General features: G+C 27.7%; 1 protein-coding gene and 1 long non-coding RNA gene across 2 annotated transcripts in view; one reads left to right on the top strand and one right to left on the bottom strand.

Moving 5' to 3' along the window:
* The window catches only part of LOC130665737 (uncharacterized), a 33,308-nt gene extending 15,050 nt beyond the window's left edge, over window positions 1-18,258 (bottom strand). Inside the window, exons 1-3 of the long non-coding RNA XR_008989575.1 lie at window positions 18,122-18,258; window positions 3,446-3,613; window positions 3,235-3,289 (exon numbers count right to left, since the gene is read on the bottom strand). This is a non-coding gene — a long non-coding RNA (uncharacterized LOC130665737). The remainder of the gene's footprint in view (window positions 1-3,234; window positions 3,290-3,445; window positions 3,614-18,121) is intronic.
* The window catches only part of LOC130665736 (calcium-activated potassium channel slowpoke), a 138,574-nt gene that overhangs the window by 50,377 nt on the left and 64,846 nt on the right, over window positions 1-23,351 (top strand). Inside the window, 2 exon segments of the mRNA XM_057466282.1 lie at window positions 12,064-12,155; window positions 21,184-21,294. Of these exon segments, the coding sequence (XP_057322265.1) occupies window positions 12,064-12,155; window positions 21,184-21,294 (203 nt within the window).

The raw sequence follows: 23,351 nt of genomic DNA, 5'->3' as shown, positions 1-23,351 counted from the left end.
AATAATTTATTAATGATACTTTTTTAATCACAAAATTTTTTTATGGAAGATAAAATTATCTATTAAAAAAAAATTTCAGTAACTGAAATTTTAACATGGGAAATATTTCTACTAAAAAATTTTTCGATCGATTTTATGGTTAAACCCAACTAATAATAATCTTTTATTAAAACATAATATTAATAGATTGTTAATATCTTTATATGTTGTGACGTTATTACATTAGATTGTGGGCTTGTGAGGTGTAGACAATACACGAGAATGTGATACTCAATGTCACTAGACGATAAGATTGAACTATTCCGCGTTACTAAAAAAAAACATCGTTTATGTAATGAATGCAAGAAGAAAAACGCAATTAATTTGCAGAAAATGGTCCCGTAGTGATCTTTAGATCTTTGAATTAAAGCTTAGTCGTTCTAGACCAGTTTTTGGATTTTACTTTTCTGATTACATGTTGAATGAGTATGACTTACATGATAAAAATCTTACGAAAAAGCCTGTCTTGTGCTTTTTCTCAGAAGCTACAAAAGTTAGTGTAATAACAAATAATTAATAAATCAAACGAAAAGTAAAATTAAAAAATTCAGTTACTATGGTCCAGCCTTAATGGGTATGTGTAGCCTAGAAACTTTAGTCGGGTTACTTTTAAATTATTAATAAAAAAAATAGATTCAAGAAATTGGAATTTCATTGCGCGGGTTTTATAGTTTTTTTAAAATGACAATAGAGCTGGACACTAACACTGTTAAATATGGCTTTTCCCGTAATAATTGATAGCAGGCAGGGTACAATATATGTAAAATAAATTATTTATGTGTTGTTATGTTGGACAATGATCGGAAAAAGCACATTTATAACACACTAATTCCAATTTTTTCGTGAAAATAGTATTCGCATTCTAATTAAATAATTTTTTATTTTTTAATACTGGTAAATGAATGGAAGGCAATACTAGGGTCAAAAATTTTGTATCTGATCGTAATTTCTAACTAGATTGTATTTGGACTAATAATAGGTTTGTCTTTAAATTTTTATAAAACTTTTAAGCTGTTTTTCATCTTAAAACGATCAAAAACAGACTAATAAAAATAATAGGCCGAAAAAGCCTGATTTTGGTCTGGATAAAAACAAAAGAAGGCAATATATTAAGAGAAAAAAGTATAATTTTGATCTAGAATCTAATTAAGGAATAGTACGGGCAAAACACAATTAAAGTTCACATGCTAATTAAAAACTAGTAAAAAGAAAAATTGAATAGAAATACCTTAAAATTTTTATTTGATTCAAAAAAGATCAAATTTTTTGACCCGGCTACAGATTGCACTCTTAACAAAACCTGCATAGTGATACTTTAGATACTTCTAATCACAATAATTTTTTTTCCGTGTAGATGCTTGTTCAAGATCTGCAAAAAAGACCATTGTGCTTTTTCTCTTGAGGGTTGAACAGACAAATTAATTTATCTCAATCTGTATCTCTTTCTATTAATCGAAATAGTGCATTGATCTGCCGTATGGTACTTTTTTCTACAATTAATTCTCTACGCCTTAAAAGGTTATGGAATATGCGAGAATGTTCTGGAAAGATCTAAAGTTCTTAAGTAGTTGAATAATTTATCAACTAAACGTTCCTCTATTATTCTCGTAATAATTTTATTGGCACCTATGGTAGATTCTACTAACTGAGTTTTATTTTTTTTGGTTTGTGCCTTTGTAGGCTGGCCTCGTAAATGATATCCGTTGGCCAAACTTACTGAGTTTGGTTTTTTTTTTCTCCTTATTGGCTATCGTCCCATAAGGGCTACGTGCCAAACTGAGTTATACTTAAAATTATGAGGGTTATTATTCGCGCCGTGCAGAACAAAGCCAGCGCCAGAGGTATCAAATTTACCAACTAAATACTGGCAATGTGACATTTAATTCTTTGAAGTAAAAAGTAAATAATTATTATTTTAGAAAAAAAAAAAATTATTATTATCATCGTAGATAGAAAAACTATTCAAAGGTTAGCGAAATTTATTTATCAACAGATAGAATAGATATTTTGAGAAAGTGTTTGATACTTTTTCAAATCAGAGAACATTATAGATATATCACAGTCCAAACAGAATTTATGTTAAATTTGAAAATTGCGATTTGGCTACAATTGTTTACTTTAAGTATCTAGTCCGCATGGATAAATAAACATGCGAAAATGAATGCAAAGTTCTATATTGAGATAAATGTAAATTAACATGAGTTCTTAGTTTTTTCTCTTTCGCACCCAAGTGGGCGGAGGGTATTGTCTTTGTTGCTCTAATACAGTAATCAGGAACTTTGGCCGAATTTTTTTCTTAAACAAACGAATTTTGTCAAAAAATCAAAGCGTACTTCGCTAGATTAGACAGCAGTGCATCAATTTGCAGTCTGTAGCTTGTATATACAGATTTTGATTCCGAGAAATTCTCAGCCGAAAATATTTGATAATTACTAATAATGAAATTTGTAAAATTTTACGAAACTAAGCGAGAAATTTACGTTCAGTAGAAAGTACGATTACTTCTATCACTTTCAAGTTCTTTTATCATGTCAGCAGGTTGTTATGAACATTATTTCAATCTGTGTTAATATTTATTAATTTGATATTTTGAGTATTTGTTAATAAAATAAAATTTGACAAGCTTCGAAAATTAGAAAAAACTGAGGGAATAATTTTTCTATGATAGCAATGGGTTCCAAATTTTTAGAAGTAATATAGCAATATTTTTGCAAATTTGAATAAAATTGATTTAGATAAGCGCGACTTAAGAAAAAGTATTTCAAATTTCAAATTTACAAAAATTATGGGGAAAATATTTTTCACTTTTTCTTTTTCTAAAAATACTTTTCAATATATAAAATAATCTCAATTGATTCATTTATAATTTTAAAGAATTCCAACTAATTTTTGAAAAATTCTTGATAGCCGATTTAGAAAAAAATTTTTAATAAAATAGAGAAAGATTTTTTGGAAAAATAATGAAAGAAAACAACTAAAATTTTAGTCAAATTTAAAATTTGAATTTCGTGATGAATTAATTTGCTATAGAATGCCCTATATTTTAATTTTTTTTGTTTTGAATGTTCAAATTGTTTTAGATTTCACATAAAAATTATATTATGTTATAACATCTAATTGACTTGTTCGAACATGAATGAATAAGAGAATAAATATGCACGACGACTACTAAATATAATAAACAAGTTTTTTTACCTTTACGATAGTTTTTGACATTTACTAAATGGTTATCACGTGTAATCACAGAAAACTAAAAATATACAATTATTTTCTGATTAATTACGATCAGAACAATTAATTACTAATATTGTAGATAGAAATGCAAGATTGATAATCCAAGATAAGCTTCGATAATATGAAACATAATTTAAAAAAATATAGTAGTTAGGTTTTTTTGAAATCTTACGGCAACGGATTATTGTGGGTGTAGGCGGTGTTTGCCAGCTGGATCCCTGAGATCACGGAGCTTGCCGCGAACCGCTGCAAGTACGGTGGCCAGTACAAGCGCGAGCGTGGACGCAGGTACCCCAATAATAAATAAACATCCACCTGAATGTGGACACAAGCCTTTTATCTAAAAATAATGCAATTAACAATTAACACCCTATTATTATACTAGCTCCGAATAATTTAATATTTTTCTATTTATTTATTTTTTTAATTCGTAATCCTTTACTTTTAAAACCTGTTAGTTTTGATAATTTAATTTTTTTACTACTATTAATAGTAATTATATATTCATTTATTTTATATTACATGTATAAAGTTATATATTACGATCATAGATAATAAAGTGGTCAAGTTGAATATAAAAAAAAAAAACATTGTTTATAATATTCATAATTGACGAAATGATGGCTTTTAATGTTCAACTTTATGAGAAATCAAATATCTATAAGTAAAGTTCTGTAAATAATAATATGAAAAAGTTAATGAGTTCTAAGTCAAAATAAAGAACGAGTATTAGGAAAAATCAGAAATAATAATTATTGTCTCTTGAAAGTATAATGCAATTAAGCCTCAAGTATATAATTTATTTTGTACAAAATATCGAGTCGAAAAAATAATCAATTTTTATGATACACGTCAAAATTTTTTACACGGAAAAAAATGAATAGTACTGGTTACTGTTCTGCGCAGTAATCGACGAAAAATATAGAGAAAAATACACTTTACTATGAATGATTCATATTAGAACAGGAGTAAGTCATTGCTTAACACGCACTATGTTTAAAAAGTTATAACTTTTTAAATAGTAACCAGTGCTGTGCTACACAGCACATGAAACATATGACTGGTTACTGCACTGAGAGAAAAAATTGGTTTTCTGAACTATGAAAAACACAGTTCAATGAAGCCTCCACTATTACCCTCAGTTCAGATAACTAATATATACTTGTAAAATGTATGATGATATCATAGTTGTTTTAACTGTGTTATAGTTCAATGAACAATGACAATGACGTACACACATACATACACTCGGACATCATCGTGAAATTAGTCAGGATAGCTTCCTAGAACCTCAAAACGTCAAAATCTGATATAAATTCGGTTTTTGCAAATCGGACCGAAACCAATAACTTCCCGAATTTTTGAAAATTTACAATTTTCTTAGCGGGAAGTTCAAAATAATGAAGAAAAATCCTTAATTATATTCGTTGACGACTTAAATGATGCTAAATTAATGAAAATACAATCGTACAATTGCTGAAACATTTGTGATTCTGCTGAATTATAAGTTCTGAGAAATAATATAAAGTAGTTACCACAACACAACAAATGCTTAGCTAAAACTACTACTTCCAAATAGTTTCGGGCACTATGATATAGTTCAAGAAACTATAAATATTAGTTTAGATGACTATTTTTTCATCCTTATCCTTTTCTGGTTACCACAACCATGCACTTTTCTCTCAGTGTGTTAAAATGGTCGTCATTCATAGTTCAAGAGTATACGAACCTCTCAGCACAGCTCTTGTTGCAGTATAGAATGCGAGAACTTACACGGTAAGAAATGTTATTGCATTTATCACCACAACTATTCAGCGATAGGAATGGTTATTTTGTCTCGTAGATCTGATTAACATTCAAAACAGTACTCAGTTCGGTTCTGACATGAACGGTTATTACATTCATATATGTCTTTACTATTCTTGACACTAGACACTGAGTACTGTTCTGAATGTTAATGAGAATGAGATATATAAGGCAAAGTAACCATTCATAATATCGATGTATAGTAAGTGTTCGCATTCTATACAGTGACAAGATCTGTGCTGAGAGGTTCGTATACTCTTTTACCATGAACGGCGACTATAATGACAGTAACCCGTCAAATGATTCATGTGCTGTGTAGTACGCACTGGTTATTGTTTAAAAAGTCATAGTACACGTTAAGCAATGACTCACTTCTGTTCTAATATCAATCAGTCATAGTAACGTGTATTTTTCATTATTTGTATTGCGCTGAACAGTAACCAGTACTATCTATTTTTTTCCGTGTAGTAAAAATTACCCATTAAATTTGGTACTGTGATGACATCTAACCAGTAACTAAATTTTTACTGTTGTTTGTAGAAATGGCACTTCATATATATGCTACACTGTGAAAAATTCCCAACAAATTTTAATATCGGTGCATAGTAACACCGGACTATAAGAAAACTGGTCCAAATTTACAAGTGTCCCATAGTAAACGTATGCGCATAGGCCACAATCGTGTAGTCTGCGCAGACGTTTACTATGGGACACTTGTAAATTTTGAATCAGTTTTCTTATAGTCCGGTGTTACTATGCACCCATAGTAAAATTAATTGGGAATTTTTCAGTGTATCGAGTACTATATTTTACAATGTGCTCGGGAAAATTCATATATTTACCACATGCCCTCTCAGTATCAAACTTTTTCATACTAATTTTTTTAATGTTTTTGTAATTTTTATCATTTTTGACTATAAAAATTGAATTAAAAAGGACATCACTGTCAATAAAATTTATCTTTCTTAAAAATTTCTTCTTTTGATTATTTACTTTTTATTGAGACCACTGTTGTTATCAATGATATTAACTTTTAGGATAAAGTCATGTAAAAATAACATTATAATTTTTTCTATCTGTTCTTTTAAAATTTTTTTAGATTTTACTACCAAACAATAATATTCTTATTTTAAAACCTTCGCTTCTATTTCACTGCTTCTATAACCATTTTTTCTAAAGTTAGATAAATTTTATTTATTTTTATATTACACTTGCTGATAAATATGCTTGGAAAATAATTTGTCATCATTATTTTAATTTATTTAAAATTTTAGTTATGTTAAAAAACCAAAAATACGTATATATTTATTATTTATTTATCACTAATAATAAATCATAGAGTAGGCAAAATTGATTACACAAGTTATCTAATTGTAATTGCATCTCATTAAATTATAATTATAATTAAAAAGCAAACAGTATTTTGCACTCGACATAAGTGCCCATTTTTTATATTCATCAGTAGTTGGACGTTTTTCTTGTATTTTATCTTCATACAATTTAAGCAAATAACTGAAAGATATGTGTATTTATTTTAAATTAGTCATTAGTATAAATTTTAACGAAAGCAATTAAAGTATTTTTTGATTTTTATTATTACCAAATATATTTTTCAAGGAGTTAGTTTGTTTATATTTTAAATATCAGTACCGTGTAAATTTTTTATAATTTTGTAATATATTTTATTTCGAAGTAATAATGATTTTTTATAATAATATATATAGGATTTCTTGGTGGCATGAGTTAGTGTTGTGTATTAAAAATAAAGCGTGATTTAAAATAAATTGAAGGGCACATTTTTTGATTAAACAATTAATAGTAATTCGATTTTATAGTTACATCATATATGTGAGATGACGTTAATAATATAAAGTAGTTGCGTTGGTAGAGAATCCCTCTACAAGCGTAGATAAATTGCTGCTTATATATATGAGAGCACATTAAATGAAATCGACTTTTTTCACTAGGTACCACTAAAAATTTTTCGAGTTATCTATAAGAAGATGTTTGGGAAAATATGAGCTCAGATTTATGAATCAATAGGTCTGCTATCAAAGTTTAGACTTTTAGAAATATTTATCCACACAAAAAAAAAGGATTTCTTGGTGCAAAAAAATTTTACTCGCCCCAAGAAAATGTTTACTTGCCCTAAGAAATTTGTTGCATTGCTAATTGAAAACTAATTATATATCATTATTATAAGTAATTAATTTTTGAGAAAAAAATGACATTGGTCGAGTACGAAGTATTTTTTTACTATATTGGCCACACAGAAAAAATAATTACTTGGCGCAAGAAATATTTTGAATTACGAATTGAAGAAAAAAATTTTTCTTGGCTCAAGAATTTTTTTCTCGCCTAAAAAATTTTTTTCTTGTTCGAAGAAAATTTTTGTTCACCCCAAGAAAACTTTTGTTTGTAATTTATAATACAAAAATTTTCTTGGATCAAGTAAAAATTTTCTTGGAACAAAAAATCCTTTTATTCTGTGCACTTTAGGGCCAGTTTTGGACACTTGAAAAATTTAAATAAAATATCTTGTAAAAAGCGCAATATCATAATTAATTTTGAAAATGTGTACACAGATACTTTTATCACACTATTGCTGTAGAAATTTTGTTTTATACGTTTTCATTAATTAAAATAAAGTATTAAATGTTCAAAAATGGAGCAGTGGCCAAAAATACTACCTCTACCCAATAGGGTAGATACTTGTCTGTCACTACTATGATATTGATAGGAAAAATGAATTTTTTTGTTATAATCGCAGCATCTCTCCTGTCTTTAATCTGTATGGATCTAAACCTTTCATTCAGTTTGGAATATTAACTTATCAATCATTTTTGCTTAAGATAATGAATGAATTAATGAATTTCCCATAAAAAAAAAAAAATAAGATTTATCATAAAAAATACCAATATATAGCCAATTAAAACATTACAATGCTAATTACTTTCCATCAGTAAGATTGGCAAGATTGCTGCATAAAAATTTTTTTATAGAGAAGTTAGATTTTCTATCGATTAATTACTTCTCTGAATCTTTTAGTCTTATACTCATTCTCACCGAACATTTTTGTTTAGATCACTCTGAAAATTTTAAGTGGTACCTGATGAAAAACAAATGTCATTTACTTAATACATCCGAATGTACACAGTAAAAAATTTGCGGAGTGAATGCGGAGTCGATGACTTTTTATTCATTTAATCCCTTAAGAGTAAAATTCACTCCAAAGGGGAGTTTATTTTAATATTAAAACTCTGAATCGCAGTGAATGCGGATGAAAATAAAATTCACTTCACTCCGAAATCATTCTTCTGAAAAGACAAACTCCCAATTTACTCCATTTGCGGAGTGATTTTTTTTAAATTCTGGAACTCTGAGTGACGGAGTGAATTCAAATTTAAATAAAATCCGTAATCATTCCGAATTTACCCCAAATTTTTTACAGTATATATATATATAAATATTAGGGTTCGTAGAAAACGCACGTCTTTATGTTATTATTTATATGACATTTACGATTTATTTATGTAGATCAGTAAAGAAAACAAAATGGCAATTTATGAAAAAAAAACAATAAATTTGAATTTGAACAATTTTTTTCACCACCAGTAATAGTTTTCATAAATAACAACAGTCAATTATATACTCATTTTTTATAATCGCAATTTTTTTACGGATCTGTTGTACCTGTGATTTTTTTTTGCCATTTTGTAAAAAAGTAAAGTATTTATTAATTAAATAATCCTACCATTGGCTGCGACGCACTTGGTAGTCTAGTAAAATAGTCACAATTATGATTTATCTGACTACATTTTTGAATACATATCATATATCAACAATATAAATGAGATTAAACAATGCGTACACGCACCCAATTTTATCAAATGCTTACTCACATATTTTTTGAATACTGTCATATCAACAGTTATCATTCATACACTGAAAATTTTAACAATTTATCTATTATTGGATTGTTATCGATCATCGATGTACATTTGCCGGCTCAAACTTTAGTGAAAATGATTATTAATTTTCAACAGTTTTGGAAAATCACAAATATAATATTTAATTAAAAGTATATCAATATACTCGATACTAACATATGTCCCAAGAAATAGTGATAATTTCCTATTATTTGAACAGCGTTCTGTAAAATATTTATATTTATGTATTCAACAATTTTACATATGCGTGTCATACACTCATTAATCATTCATTTGCTATTCATTCTGTCTTTATTTTCAAGTCCTAATTTATATTATCTGCAGTTTATTGAAAAGGGCATATACTTATGTATATACAATAGTAAAATTTAAATATATTTTCAGATACAATTTTTTTTTTACATTTTTTCTATACACTGTGAAAAATCGGGAGTGAATGCGGGTGATCACGGATTTTATTTATATCCGAATTCACTCCGTCAGTCGAAGTTCCGGAGTTTTAGAAAAAAAACACTCCGCATACGGAGCGAATAGGGAGTATTATTTCAATGTAAATTGATGTTGAAAAATAATCTCATCTCCAATAGCTCATTTCATATTTATTGAAGTTTATGATCAAGTACTTTGTGCATAAAAAGAAGTTAACGTAAATCTCAAATATAAGCTATGAGCTCGTAATAAAAATGAAGTTAATAAAATAATGAAATAGAAAATAGTGACATGGGAGAGCGAGTGATTAAATTCACGTCATTTAGCGATAACGATTTGCTCTCAATTTTTACAAGCTTTACTACAGAACTCTTCGGGCGTATCGAATAAAATTACTCGACCCACTGATATTATACAATGACTAACTGCTATCCAGAGACTAAATGTCTACATACATACATACCCACATATATATTAAGGGTGTGCGAATAGTTCGAACTTACAAATTATTCGTATTGCATCGAATCCAATTATTTGATTCCAACTTCAAATCAAATAATTCGAATTTTTTGAATATTTGTAAATTTTCGAATAATTCGTAATTTTTCGATTGAATCGAAACTTTCCGAATTATTCGTAAGTTCTCAAATTATTTGGAAATTTACGAATAATCCCAAAATTTTTTTTTGAACGACTAAAAATTATAATAGATACAAAAACTTTCGGATAATTCTAATATTAACGAATGATTTGAAAAGTTACGAATAATTTGAAAAGATTTGAATTATACGAGACTCGAATTATTCGAAAAGTTACGAATAATTTAAAAATTTTCGAATAGTTCTAATGTTGACGAATAATTTCAAAAGTTACAAATAATTCAAAAATTTGAATGATTTGATTGAAAATTTGAATCGAATAGATATATTCGATTGGAACCCGATTCACACACCCCTTATATATATGTATTTATATATTGAATGAAGGTTGATCTGTTATGATATCGACTCAATAAATTTAATTCCATTTAAAATTTTAGTTGAATGCCGATGCGAGTTTGAGCGTGCGTAGGTAAGCGAGAGCGGACATGACTTGATTGATAAATGTTTTATTTTAACTTTAAAATATTCAGTAATAACATATAGAACATTTACTATTAATCAATCATTAAACTAGTAAGTCCACTTGTCGGAAATAAATAAACAAAAATATAAAACAAACAGCAATGCGCGATCTGCACAAGTTACCAAACGCCAGAATGACGTTTATTTATTTATATCAACTTATTAAATTTATATAGTTAAATGATTTAAATATTAGAGCGCAGAGTCTAGTAATTAGATTACTTTAATACCCCCTCTAATTATTATTTTTTTAACCCATAGAACGCAAAGATTACATTCAGCTACGTCTTTTCTAATTAACGAATTCGTATAATTATTAAAGATGTCAAGAACTCTTATGATATATTTTTGAGCTGCAAACTTTTTAATTATTGAAATCAAAGTTGACGTGAGTTCAATAATTTTGAAAATGTTTCAAGTTTTTTTTTTTTTAATTAAAAAGAAAATTTTTTATTGAGCCTCGAAAGTTAGGCGACGTCTAATAATTTTTGGATTTTTTTATAAACGATAAATTATAAAAAAAATATTTTAAAAAATTGCACCTATTGTTTTTTTTAATTTTCTACATGTGCATATTTTTAATTTTGATTTTTTTTGTAATTCATTAGTTAGAAAAAAAAATCCGAAAATTTATAATTGTCTACTAACTTCCGGATCATTAGAAAATTTTAATGAAATGTACACTGTAAAAAATTAGCGGAGTGAACGCGGAGTAAATCCAAAGGAAAGTTTAATTTTGAAACTCCAGGTCAGCGTGAAATTCACTTCTAAAACGAGTTCATTTTAATATTAAAACTCCGAATCGCAGTGAATGCGGATTCAAATAAAATCCAGATCACTCCGCTGAAAAAACCAACTCCGTATTTACTCCGTATTCAGAGGAATTTTTAAGACTCCAGAACTCCGAGTAACGGAGTGAATTCGGATTGAATTAAAGTCTGTAATTACTCCCAATTTTTTACAGTGGATGTTTTAAACTTTGAGCTCTGATTTCTTAGTTTTATTGAAGTTTTAGACGTGACGGCACACGTAGTCTAAAGTTTAGATGCGTGAGTAGGTTTAGGAGTAGGCAACCTTGTCCTAGGTATTGAAAAAGTACAAAAATTGCAAAATGATAAGAAATATTTATTAATAAAATTAATATAAAAATGGGTCACAGTATAGCACGCAGATGATCGTGTCTACTAACTCTGGTTAAATTTAGTTTAAGCTATCTCTTTTACCCCTTCACATTTCAATTAATCCCTGTACAACCCTTAATAATTTTTTTTTATATCTGTAACTCTATATAATCCTTTTACGTAAGCATATATAAAATAAAAAATAAAAATAATAATAATAATGATAATTATGACGAATTTAATATTTAACAATTTGAGGACAGATTAACATGACTCGACATTATTGACAATAAATAAATAAAAATCCTCTCTAATGTATATTGATGCGAGTGTTGTGTTTTGTTCTATCACGTGGTGTAGGCCATATTCGCCAGTTGTATCCCCGAGATAATTGACCTGATCGGGACGCGAAACAAGTACGGCGGCACTTTGAAGAACGAGCGAGGTCGCAGGTGAGACACAAACCAATTAGCTTCCCACAAAAAAAAAAAAGTAAAAAAATGAGTAACCACTACACCAACAATGTTGTTTAATCCTTTCAAATATCCTTTAAAAAACCATTTTATTACCCTCCCATAAATCGTTTATTTATTTTTTATTTTTCAAAGAATAGATAATTTTACAGAAAAAAATTTTAGTTTTCGGTTTATTTTGAAAATTTTTACCATCTGAATTATTGACTTACGATAATGAGATCAAATTTTTTATGGAAAATTTTATATAATAATAAGAAAAAATACATAAATTCACAAAATCACGCCCTGTGAGTTGTTTAATCCAAATAGTTCTTTTTTGTATTGAATTTCTTAATTTTTTTTTTATACTAATGAATTAACTTTTGATGATTTTGTTTGTTTTTTTAAAGAATATTTTTATTTTCTATTAACGAGTTTAGTAATTAAAAAGAAGTTAAAGCACTGGAAATGTCTCTTGGTCTCTCAAATATGAAATAGTAAAAACAGTGACTATTCACTACCAAATAGTGATTTTCGCTAATTCGTATTTAGAAAGCGAGATCACATTTAATTTTATTCAACATAAAATCGCTTTTTTATCAAAACCTCCCTTTTTATTTTGGAACACCTTTTAACTAATTTTTAAAAAAACTTGAAACAAACAAAAAAATGATCTAGTGATAAAATAAATTTTAGAAGGATCACAGCCGTTCCTTATAATTCGATCGCATAGCGGGGCGTGAAAATTTATTTAAGCAATGAACTACATGATTTTGTTTCATTTACGTAGAGTCATAATTTTATGTGCATAGAATAACAATATTTGTTATTCATTATTATTTGAATTTCGAATTTAAATCCCGAAAAAGAATACTCTGAATTTAACGAAAAAAATAGTTAATACTAAATACACTTTATCGAAAAAAATATTCAAGTTAATGGAAAATATGTTATCAAATGTCTTTATTCTAAGTTTTTAATTTTCGTAATTTATATAGTGAGTATAAAAGTGTACAAGATTAGAATAATTGTTGAATTTCATAACAAGACTTTTTTTTTTATAATATATTAATATTATACAGTTTTAATTGCTATTCGAAAATGAGTAATGTGGATCTAGTTCTTCAAAAAAGTTGACATATATGTATACATATTTATCTTTAGGTATACGAAAATTAAATTGCTGTAAATAACAATTAATATCAAAATTAAATTTGTCCAAAAATAAAATTTAATACGCAGATCTAGTTAATTATTTCTAAAACTTTGTGATAATTATAATAAATGGTGTAAAAGTATCGATAAATAATTTCGTAAAAAACAAAATTCATTACCGTAAAGTTAATTTGAATCATAAGCGTAAAGTCATAATTAAGATGATAAAAATGTTTGATTTCTAAAATAAAAACTATGAAATTTTACTATTACAGAAATTATTCAACATATTTCTCTATTATCATTTGTTTTTTAATCTAGAATAATTAAACGGTTCTAATGGAGCATATAATAAAAAAAATATCAAAATAGTCTCAAAGCTGAACTATTACATCGTATAGTGTTTTGATTAACTGATACTTTGAATTATTTTAGTATGCTGACCTATAACCTTTGACCTTTACTTCTTTAAACCTATACTCCTTTATTATCTTCACTTATATGTATAAAGATATATATAGGTATATATGTATATGTATATATATCTTTGATTTACTTTTGCACATGTTGATTCTATGATCTCTATGTTATTCTACAACGAGTGTACAACCTTGCTCCAATCACTACCACAGAAACTAACCTACACCTAGCAACTGGTGTTAGCTTGTTTGTTCACACAGACTGCACTTGGAATAAATACAGCTTTAATATGATACCATGGGTTGTTATAACTATTTTCTATTGGGTCATTCTCATACCTATGAGAAAAAATTATAAATTCATTCACACATTATACACTAAAGAAATTAATTTAACCGCGAAAATTTATTGTTATACTACTTCTTTAGTAGAAACAAGTAAACTTGAAAAAAAAAATTGCATTGAAAAAAAATTTTAATGATCACACTCAAGTAACTGAATGGTCTTAAGTTGAATAGGTTATTATTTGTTAATATTTTTAATTAATTCATTGGATAATCTAGTGAAATAAGAAAATTTTTTTACATTCTTTTGAATATTGTTTAATTTTAAAATACACAGTTGAAAAATTTGTATTAATTTAACACATTATACTTGTGTCAAACAATAATACAGGTTTAAAACTTATTGAGAACAGCCCTGTTCAGGAAATCTCATAGGATCCAATAGATTTTTATAATTTCCCATAGAGATTTTATAAGAATGTATGAGTTCTATGAGAAGTGCTGTAGTTAAGTATATTAGGGCCTTATACATACAGCTATAAGAATCTATCGGATTTTTTAAGAAGGGAGACAACACATCCAACTGTAGTTAAACTAACACTTGATGGTGTCAAATAATTTACACAAAATATTTAACCATTGAATTTTTATACACAATAACACAAAATTTTCAACTGTGTATAACAAACAAGTTAAAATATGTCTTGAAATTTGCTGCCACAGGATGTTACTAGTTAATTATACACTTAGTTATTTCCTTACTAAAGGAAAAACAGTATTTTGTTTATCTACGAAGCTATTTTAATTTTTTTAATAAATCACTTTTTTCTCTATTGTAATTCACTTGGTAAAATTTTCTAACTCGCGTGAAAAATAAAAATGCTAAAATTTTATGCTTCATATGTTACATATATGCGCGCGAAAAACAAATATGTTCGATAAGTTTTTCGTATATGTTCACATATATATTAACATATATTCGGTGATATTTATGTTGGCATATGCTAATATATGCTAATATATATCCAAAATATATGTTTACACGAAAAAACAATATGTTACATAGATTTTTCGCATCTATATATATTTTCATGTGGGTAAAACTGCTAAAAATAAACATCATACTTAACAATGATAAGTAAAAATATTAATTTCTGAATAAATAAAAAAATAAGCTGTATTTATCTTCAAGTAACGTCATTTTATGTTTAGCATGACCTTTGTATTCTTCAGCATCGAATGCATCTATCAGCTCAGTGTTGTAAATCACTTAAATGTTCATAATCTTGATATTTTAGTCAGTATATTATAAATAAATGTTAATTATCGTTTTCATCTTCGTTATATAATATAATAAATAATACTTCTGTTAAAATTAATTTGACAATAAAAAAAAATTCTAAATTAATATACAGAATATGGTCTTTATTGTAGGATGTGGGTATATTTATACAATTAAATGTCTGTAGTTCAGTCCGTAATCGTTAAGAAATTATACAAGCCGTTAATTATAATTAGGAATAAAGGAGCTCATTAACAACAATTACAATTTACAATCACAAGCTTTTATTCAATGTGATTTTTACTTTTAAAATAGTCGAAAATAAACAAACAAAATTACAATTAATAATTGTACTTAAGTATATTCGAAAAAAAATACCTAACCTAAAATTTATAATCATATGTAAACTTTAACATTTTAAAGTATCACGAAAAATTTATTTTCGAAGCATAATTATATGATAAATAAAATAAAAATACATATTTAAAATTTTTCGAATATATTTAAAATAATTAAAAAACAGTGCGCAAATTTTGTTACATAAATATAAAGTTGATGAGCAAAAGAAGTACTAACTATTGCATTTACGATTTACACAATTTCACAAAATAATAGTATTACCTATTAATGTTTTTTTATCGATTTCATCTCATTTCATGTAATATTAATAATTCAACTGTAAATTTTATTTTTGTCTTATCAATTTGAGTTTTTTATCATTGTTTTCATTGTCAACAAATGCAGAGATAATTATCATTTTCCCGCCATAACTCAATTAAATATGATCTTTTTTATTTTAATTTATATTTATTAGAAGTTTCTAAAGACAATTGTAAGTAAAAAAAAACAACAGAGCGTTGACAACTCGCGTCGGAATTCGTTCCATACTTTTCGGAATGATGCAAGTTAATAATATATAATAATAGTACATTATGCTACGAAGTGAGGATGAATTTATAGCATTGAGTATAGTCGTCTCGAAGAAAGCTTGGGACTTTTTCCAGCATTATTCTTTCCCCCTCTACTATAATATTCGAAAAAAGATATTCTGCGCATGTGCAAACCAAAATATTGTGGCAGGGGAGGTATAACTGTGGTAGGGCAAAATTCCAAACTTTTTATGGGACGACTATAAGTTGGCATCGCGAGCCGCAGGCAAGTGGCACCAACACACGAATAAATCCTCATTCTATCTCAGTAACTAATCAAAGTTTTTGCAACGAATCCAAGAAAATAACGTTTTTTTTTTTCAACAACAAAAGGCATCACAATGTTTTTGTTACTTTTGCTTACGAAGTTCATTGCTTAAGCATTTATACGAATACTACAGGAATTTTATTTTGGTTAAAGAGGTTAGTTTGCGAATTTTAAGAAGACTAATTTTTAAAAAACTATGCTATGATTATCAAAATAATGTTTAGTTATAAGATAAATATCCAAATACTTTTTATTTTTGTATGATCAATTAAACCGAATGTAAGGGTGATTTTCAAAATTTATAAACAGTAATTATGATGCGGGATTAGCTCTAATGAATTCAACTCGGACTGCCCCTATCCGAAAGTTTCTATAGAATCCACGCGAACGGGTCAAAAACCGCAGAGAATCCAATAGACGTATTGTTTTCTATGCGGGTTTTGACCCATTTGAGTAAACTCTATGGGAACTTTTGCATAGGGGCAGTATTTGCATAGTTTTTAGCATAGTATATGTATATTAAAACGGCATATCATAGTTATACTGCTGTCGACTTTTATGTTAGTTTTAGTAGTGGTAATAAAAAAAAAATTAACTAATGCCTTTTTTTTCGAAATACTAGTGAATTATTTAGTTCGTTTATCTAATTAATAAGAAAATTATTTTTGAAATTTAGCTTTGAGAAATCGTATTTTTTTGTCAAAAGTTTACATTTATTCTTCATTTACTTAATATAAAATTTTGGATATTTAGTATATAACTTTATTAAAATGATTTACTTTTAAGTAGTTCTCTACACTTAATCAAAAGTTACTAACTTCCTTACTGCAACGGATCTCGCCGTCATAAAAAATAGTAGTTAAAATAAATGTATAATTCTAGAGTTCCTGAAAAAAAAATTTGATCTTGTATTTTTACTCTCATTTCAAAAACGTAAATTCAAATCATATGATAAAATCGAATTTTTTTTTGTCAGTAAATGTTACTGCATAGACAATGAATAGTTTTCGATATTTTTGAACAGCCTCAAAATTTATATTTTAGGGTAAATTTTCAGAAAACTCTCTTATTTATGCAGTAACATTTGTCACAGTAAAAAAACGAAAGAAAACATTTGAAAAAAAAAAAAAAAAAAAAACACACAGTATCGTTATATTTAAAAAATTTCCAAATTCTTAAGCGACCTCTAACATTCAAACTTCTAAACTTAAACATGATGAGAATTTTTTTTTATATAATTTACTAATTTTTTGAAGGGTGAGAGTGAAAATAAATAAATAAAATTTTTTTTGGGTCACCCTAATATATATAACAGTATTTATTTACTCAACATAATAAAACCTTGAGTATTTGTAAACTAGACCAGTCACAATTCATGTACCGTATTTATTATATTGTGGTGCCATTGTTTGGTAACGAAAGCCGTATTTTTCTTGTGTAAGTTGTAAAAATTTATCTACAAAATTGCTGAATCACATGCATACATTGATAATTAAACAGACCCTGTGATAGATATAATAAGAAAAGGACTTGTCAATAGTCAATTGATCATATACAGTGACGCGTATAAATTTTCTCAATAATACCGAATGAATAGCTGTCCTCTTTATTTCGTTCATATTTACCTCATACATACTATTATTCACTGTTTTTTTAATAAAATTTTATTCTCTTTTCTTTTTCACAAATAATTGTCTTGTCGATCGCGAACTTCAAATCGATACAACAAACAAATTTTATCTTTGCACCTCAACCATTTTTGTGCAACTCAGAAAATACTCATACCTTTTTTTATTTATCATACTTTATAATTTCAATGTTGTCTTATTGGAGATATGTCGTAAGAGATATTCAAAGAGTTCTGATAAGATATAAATTATTAAAATTTTAGATACTAACTGATTTTATTTAAATTACAACCTTTAATAGATTAAAAATTGTGTTTTAAAATATTAATTGCTGCATAAATTAAATAATTATTAAAACACAGCTATACTATTTTAATGAATTGTAATAAATCAATTTTTTTCAAGGAACATATTTAAATTAATTAGCTGCAACAAAATTAAGACAAGTTTTAACTTTGAAAAAAAGCGACATAACATGAAAAATTGCCATAGATTACAAATAAAGTATAAATTTCATGCTAAGTTTTGTATCTTATTTCAATTTTACGAAAACATTTAAAAATATGAATTGTCTACGGGTTCTTTTTTATAAAAATTAAGCAATTTGCGACTAGATTTTGCATGTTATGGCATTTCTGTTATGACGACTATAAAGTCGTCCCATAGAAAGTTTGGAATTTTGCCTCATCACAATAAGGCCCGAGTGTTAAATAAAAAAAAGCATAGTGATGTAAACATTGTAGTAAACAGTATTAGTTTTTTATAAAAAATAAAAAAAAATGAAATTTGGGTTTTTACCGATTAAAAATAATCGGGTTAGAGGTCAAAACGATAAAAAAGGACAAAAATTATTTGAATCTGGTCATGTTCTAAATGTAATAGAAACCTAAGATGCAAATAAGCAATCGGTTATAACCTGCACAATTGTCGCCCAATCCAGTGTTTCCAATGTTTACAGTGTTACAATTATCGTAAGTATTTTTGACGTTTGAAGGTTATCCTCGCGGTGTTCAGTGAACTTTCGGAGAAATGATATAATTTCACCTGTGTATTATTTTTATACGGCATATTTGAACAGCCACGAATACAACACGATACTTGTGATGAAAACATCTCGAAAATTTATTTTGATTAAAAAAAAATAAATAATTAAAGACACTGATAAAGCTAAACTAATACTGTTTACCATCACTGTGTTTGTAATTTTTCTCGGAAGATGGCATAAAGGTCAACTTTCTCAATCCCTATAATGGTGGAGAAAAATCCCAAGCTTTTTCTCCGGGTCGGCATATGTTAGAACAAGTAAAAAAAAAAAATGTCCGGATAATAAAATAATGAAAGCCAAAAATTTATTTTTAAACTATTAAATTAAATGCTTCTAGTACTCTTATAAAATACGATCGCTTTATAATTATAAGAGTCAAATTCTAAATTCTGACGGTTACGACATATCCATAATATCATGACATTGATAATAAATTTCTTCTTCACTAAATTTTTACTTCTAATAATTAAAAACCTCAACGTATGATAATATATGATAACTAGATTAGTACGAAATCACTATACTTTAAGTAAAAATTATTTTTTTTTCTACAATTGATCTATTTTTATCTCCCGGTTTTTTTTATTTTCGTAATGAAACCAACATATAACACACATACAATGATTATGATAACACTGATATTCACCACATAATTATAAGATTAAAATTATTAAGTAGATCTAGATCAAGCAACGAATTTAGCTAGAAATGTTTGAAATTTTTGTGATTTATTAATAGTTACGTAATATTTTTAAATTACAAACAAGCCTGCACCTTCACTAATCATTCCTGATTGCCTATAACGAATAACCATACCATGATACCACTAATTAACACACGATAATCACAATAAAGCTCACTGTAATATGTATAATATACACAACCTCAATTAAATGAATATGTATAAGTATAATTAGATTTGATGATCTTGTAATTAAGTCATCGTAGAGTTAGTGAGATATTATCGAGTTAACATTAGCTAGTTTTCGCGACTAACATCATAAAATTCCTAAAGAATAAATCCTGGTAAGTTTTTAGACATTTGAGTAATATCTCCTGCATCTTGTGAATGGGATTCTAAACGATTAAATATACATATATTTCGAAAATAATTTATAAAAATATTCATATATATTTTTATAAATTTATTTGGTTTTATTTTTGTTTAATGAATCCCTATTTATTTCGTGATTGTTATCTCGCGCTGGCAATAATTAGAGTTTTTTGTTTATACTAAAATTATGTTCAGTTTCAAAGTATTTGGTTTTAGTTTTTAACCCGGGTCGAAAAATTAGATCTGATTTTAGTATAACTAGACTATATTTGAACAGTTGATCTATTTTTAAATTTTTATGAAAATTCTAAGCTGTTTTCGATCTAAAAACAATCAAAAAGACTAAAGAAACAATAATACGTAGAAAAAGTCTAATTTTGGTCCGAATAAATACAAAAGAAGGCAAAATATTTTGAGAAAAAAGTATGATTTTGATCTACAGGCGACCAAAACTAGACTAAAAATGATTGAAAACAAGTCTGAAAATAGTCTAAATAAGGAATAGTACGGGTAAAATTCGATTAAATTTCCCTTGTTATTTAAATAAAAATAAGAAGTAAAATTGAATAGAAATAACTTACATTTTAATTTTATTGAAAACCGATCAAATTTTTCGACCCGGAAAGTTATTTATTTTTTACTTGATCAAATAATACATTTTTTATGTCTAACGATTTTATGAAAAAAATTGACTAATACCAAAATCAAAACTAAAGTGGATTATGATTAATAAACCCGAATTTGAATTTGAATTGAAAAGTCATAATAATTCATTTTGAACACATTTGTATGTTTAAGCACATAATTGCTAGCGGGTAGATATCAATATTATAGTATCTGGTTGTAGTGGCTTGTAAAAGATTAAGTAGATAAAAACCAACAAAATTTTCTTCATTTTTCTATTTTTTTTTTCTTTTTTTTTTTTATTGAATAAAATTAACATGTTGATTGTGTTGGCAGACACATTGTTGTGTGCGGCCATATCACCTACGAGTCAGTGTCGCATTTCCTGAAGGACTTTTTACACGAGGATCGTGAAGATGTCGACGTCGAAGTCGTCTTTCTGCATAGGTATGATTTATTTTTTTTTTTAAATTTTCGAATTTCACTTTTCTTCTATTAATTATACTTGGAATGATATGAAAAATAATTAATGACAGTCGTATCGTAAGAATAATTATTATTTTTTCTTCCCTAGCGATTTAGTAAGTACATAAATAATAATAATTTTCTCAGAGATATTTTATTCAATAGGAATGGTCAATGCCATATATATCACATTGAGTGCAAAAAATTAATTAAAATTCCATTTTCTTACGACATCCGAAAAAGGAATATGAAAATAATTTATCGGTGAATCATAAGGAGTCGCCTGTGCTTTCAGGAAAGAACCAGATCTTGAACTGGAAGGTCTTCTAAAAAGGCATTACACCACGGTGGAGTTTTTTCAGGGTACCATGATGAATGCTGTGGACCTAGAGCGCGTTAAGGTATCCTCTCAAGATAAGAGCAGCATAAAAAAAAAAAAAAAAAACAAAAACAAAATTATCACTTTCATCCTCATTTCCACAACTGTGCAATTTTTTTTTATAGGAATACTACAGTTTGCATCTGGAACAACTTGATGGATCGATTATTATTTTTTTTTTGAAAAACAAAAATTTTGAAATCGATATGAAATTATTCATTGTTCATTGAAACATTAACTTAATTACAGACACTTCTATATGTTTTAGCAATTTTTTAAGTATGGCATAGTGAATATTCATATGAAGAAGCGACATGAATTTATTTTATTTAAAATATATTCAATACATTTTTTAAAATTATTGTTATTATTTTGTTCTAAATATTCGATTGGTAAAATATCCTCTTGTTGATTAAATTTTTTATAAGATTTTGAGGATCTTTCCATTAAAAGATATATTGCTTACACAATGTGAACTCGCGATCCTAAAATACGGTAGCTCATACTTTTTGAGGTCTGATCAAGTGGACAGCAAAATCAGACTTTCAACCACTTACTGATACATAGTATCTGGTAGGAAAGAAAGACGTACTTTCGGTAAAAATATTCGTGAGTGGATTTTTAACGTACTCTCCAAATCCGAAACAGTGAAAACCACTAAAAAACAGTGTATATACACTACTTCATAGCTATATCCCTAGTAACACGTGTTTGAGCAAGATTCTGGAGGAAGTATCTTTTGCAAGATCCCTAGTTGCTACACGGAAAAAAAAGAAATGTTGCTGCAACAGGAACGTTCCTGTAGCATGAGTTTGTGGCTGTAACAGGATATTTCTGTTACACGGAGAAAATTTTATGGTAAAAGTTACCATCAAGTTATAGTACAATTTTTAAACTGAATTATATGATTGATAATATCATTTAAATTATTAAATAAACGATCTGAATGGTAGTGTCTACCATCTGTATGGTAAAGTTTACAATTATATATGATAATCAGAAATTATAACTGTTAATATCTAAAATAATTTCTACTATTATAAAAAATCGTAATTCTTAATAACCTGATGGTAATGGTTACTATCAGCCAAAATAATGATGACCATCTAAGCTAATAAAAAATTAAAATATAAACGTTATATAGTCTGACGCTTGACTATGTGTAATTTTATTCACTGGGGAAGTGATTAATTTCACACACACATACACACACACACACGCACGCACATGCATACATATATCTACGCTTGTGCACATGCACGCACACATGTACATAAATACGGGGTCGCACACTTACCCGCACACATGCGCACATTACCCCCATGCACGCGCACACATGCGCACTCTTACCCCACACATGCGCACACTTACCCGCACACATGCGCACATTTACCCCACACATGCGCACACTTACCCGCACACATGCACACGGTTGCGCACACTTACCTCCACACATGCGCACACTTACCCCCAAACACGCGCATCCATGCGCACACTTACCCGCACACATGGCGCACACACATGCACACGGTTGCGCACACACCCGCACGACCACATGTACACACACGTGCACACATATACCCCACACGTACACATGCACACACTCACGCGAGCACACACACATTCTTAGTTAAGAATTTTTACAACTTGGAATGGTAAG

This window comes from Microplitis mediator, chromosome 3 (assembly GCF_029852145.1).
Source record: "Microplitis mediator isolate UGA2020A chromosome 3, iyMicMedi2.1, whole genome shotgun sequence".
Taxonomy (NCBI): Eukaryota; Metazoa; Arthropoda; class Insecta; order Hymenoptera; family Braconidae; genus Microplitis; species Microplitis mediator.
The sequence above is the reverse complement of the archived record's forward strand: the minus strand, read 5'-3'. Positions and strand labels throughout refer to the sequence as shown.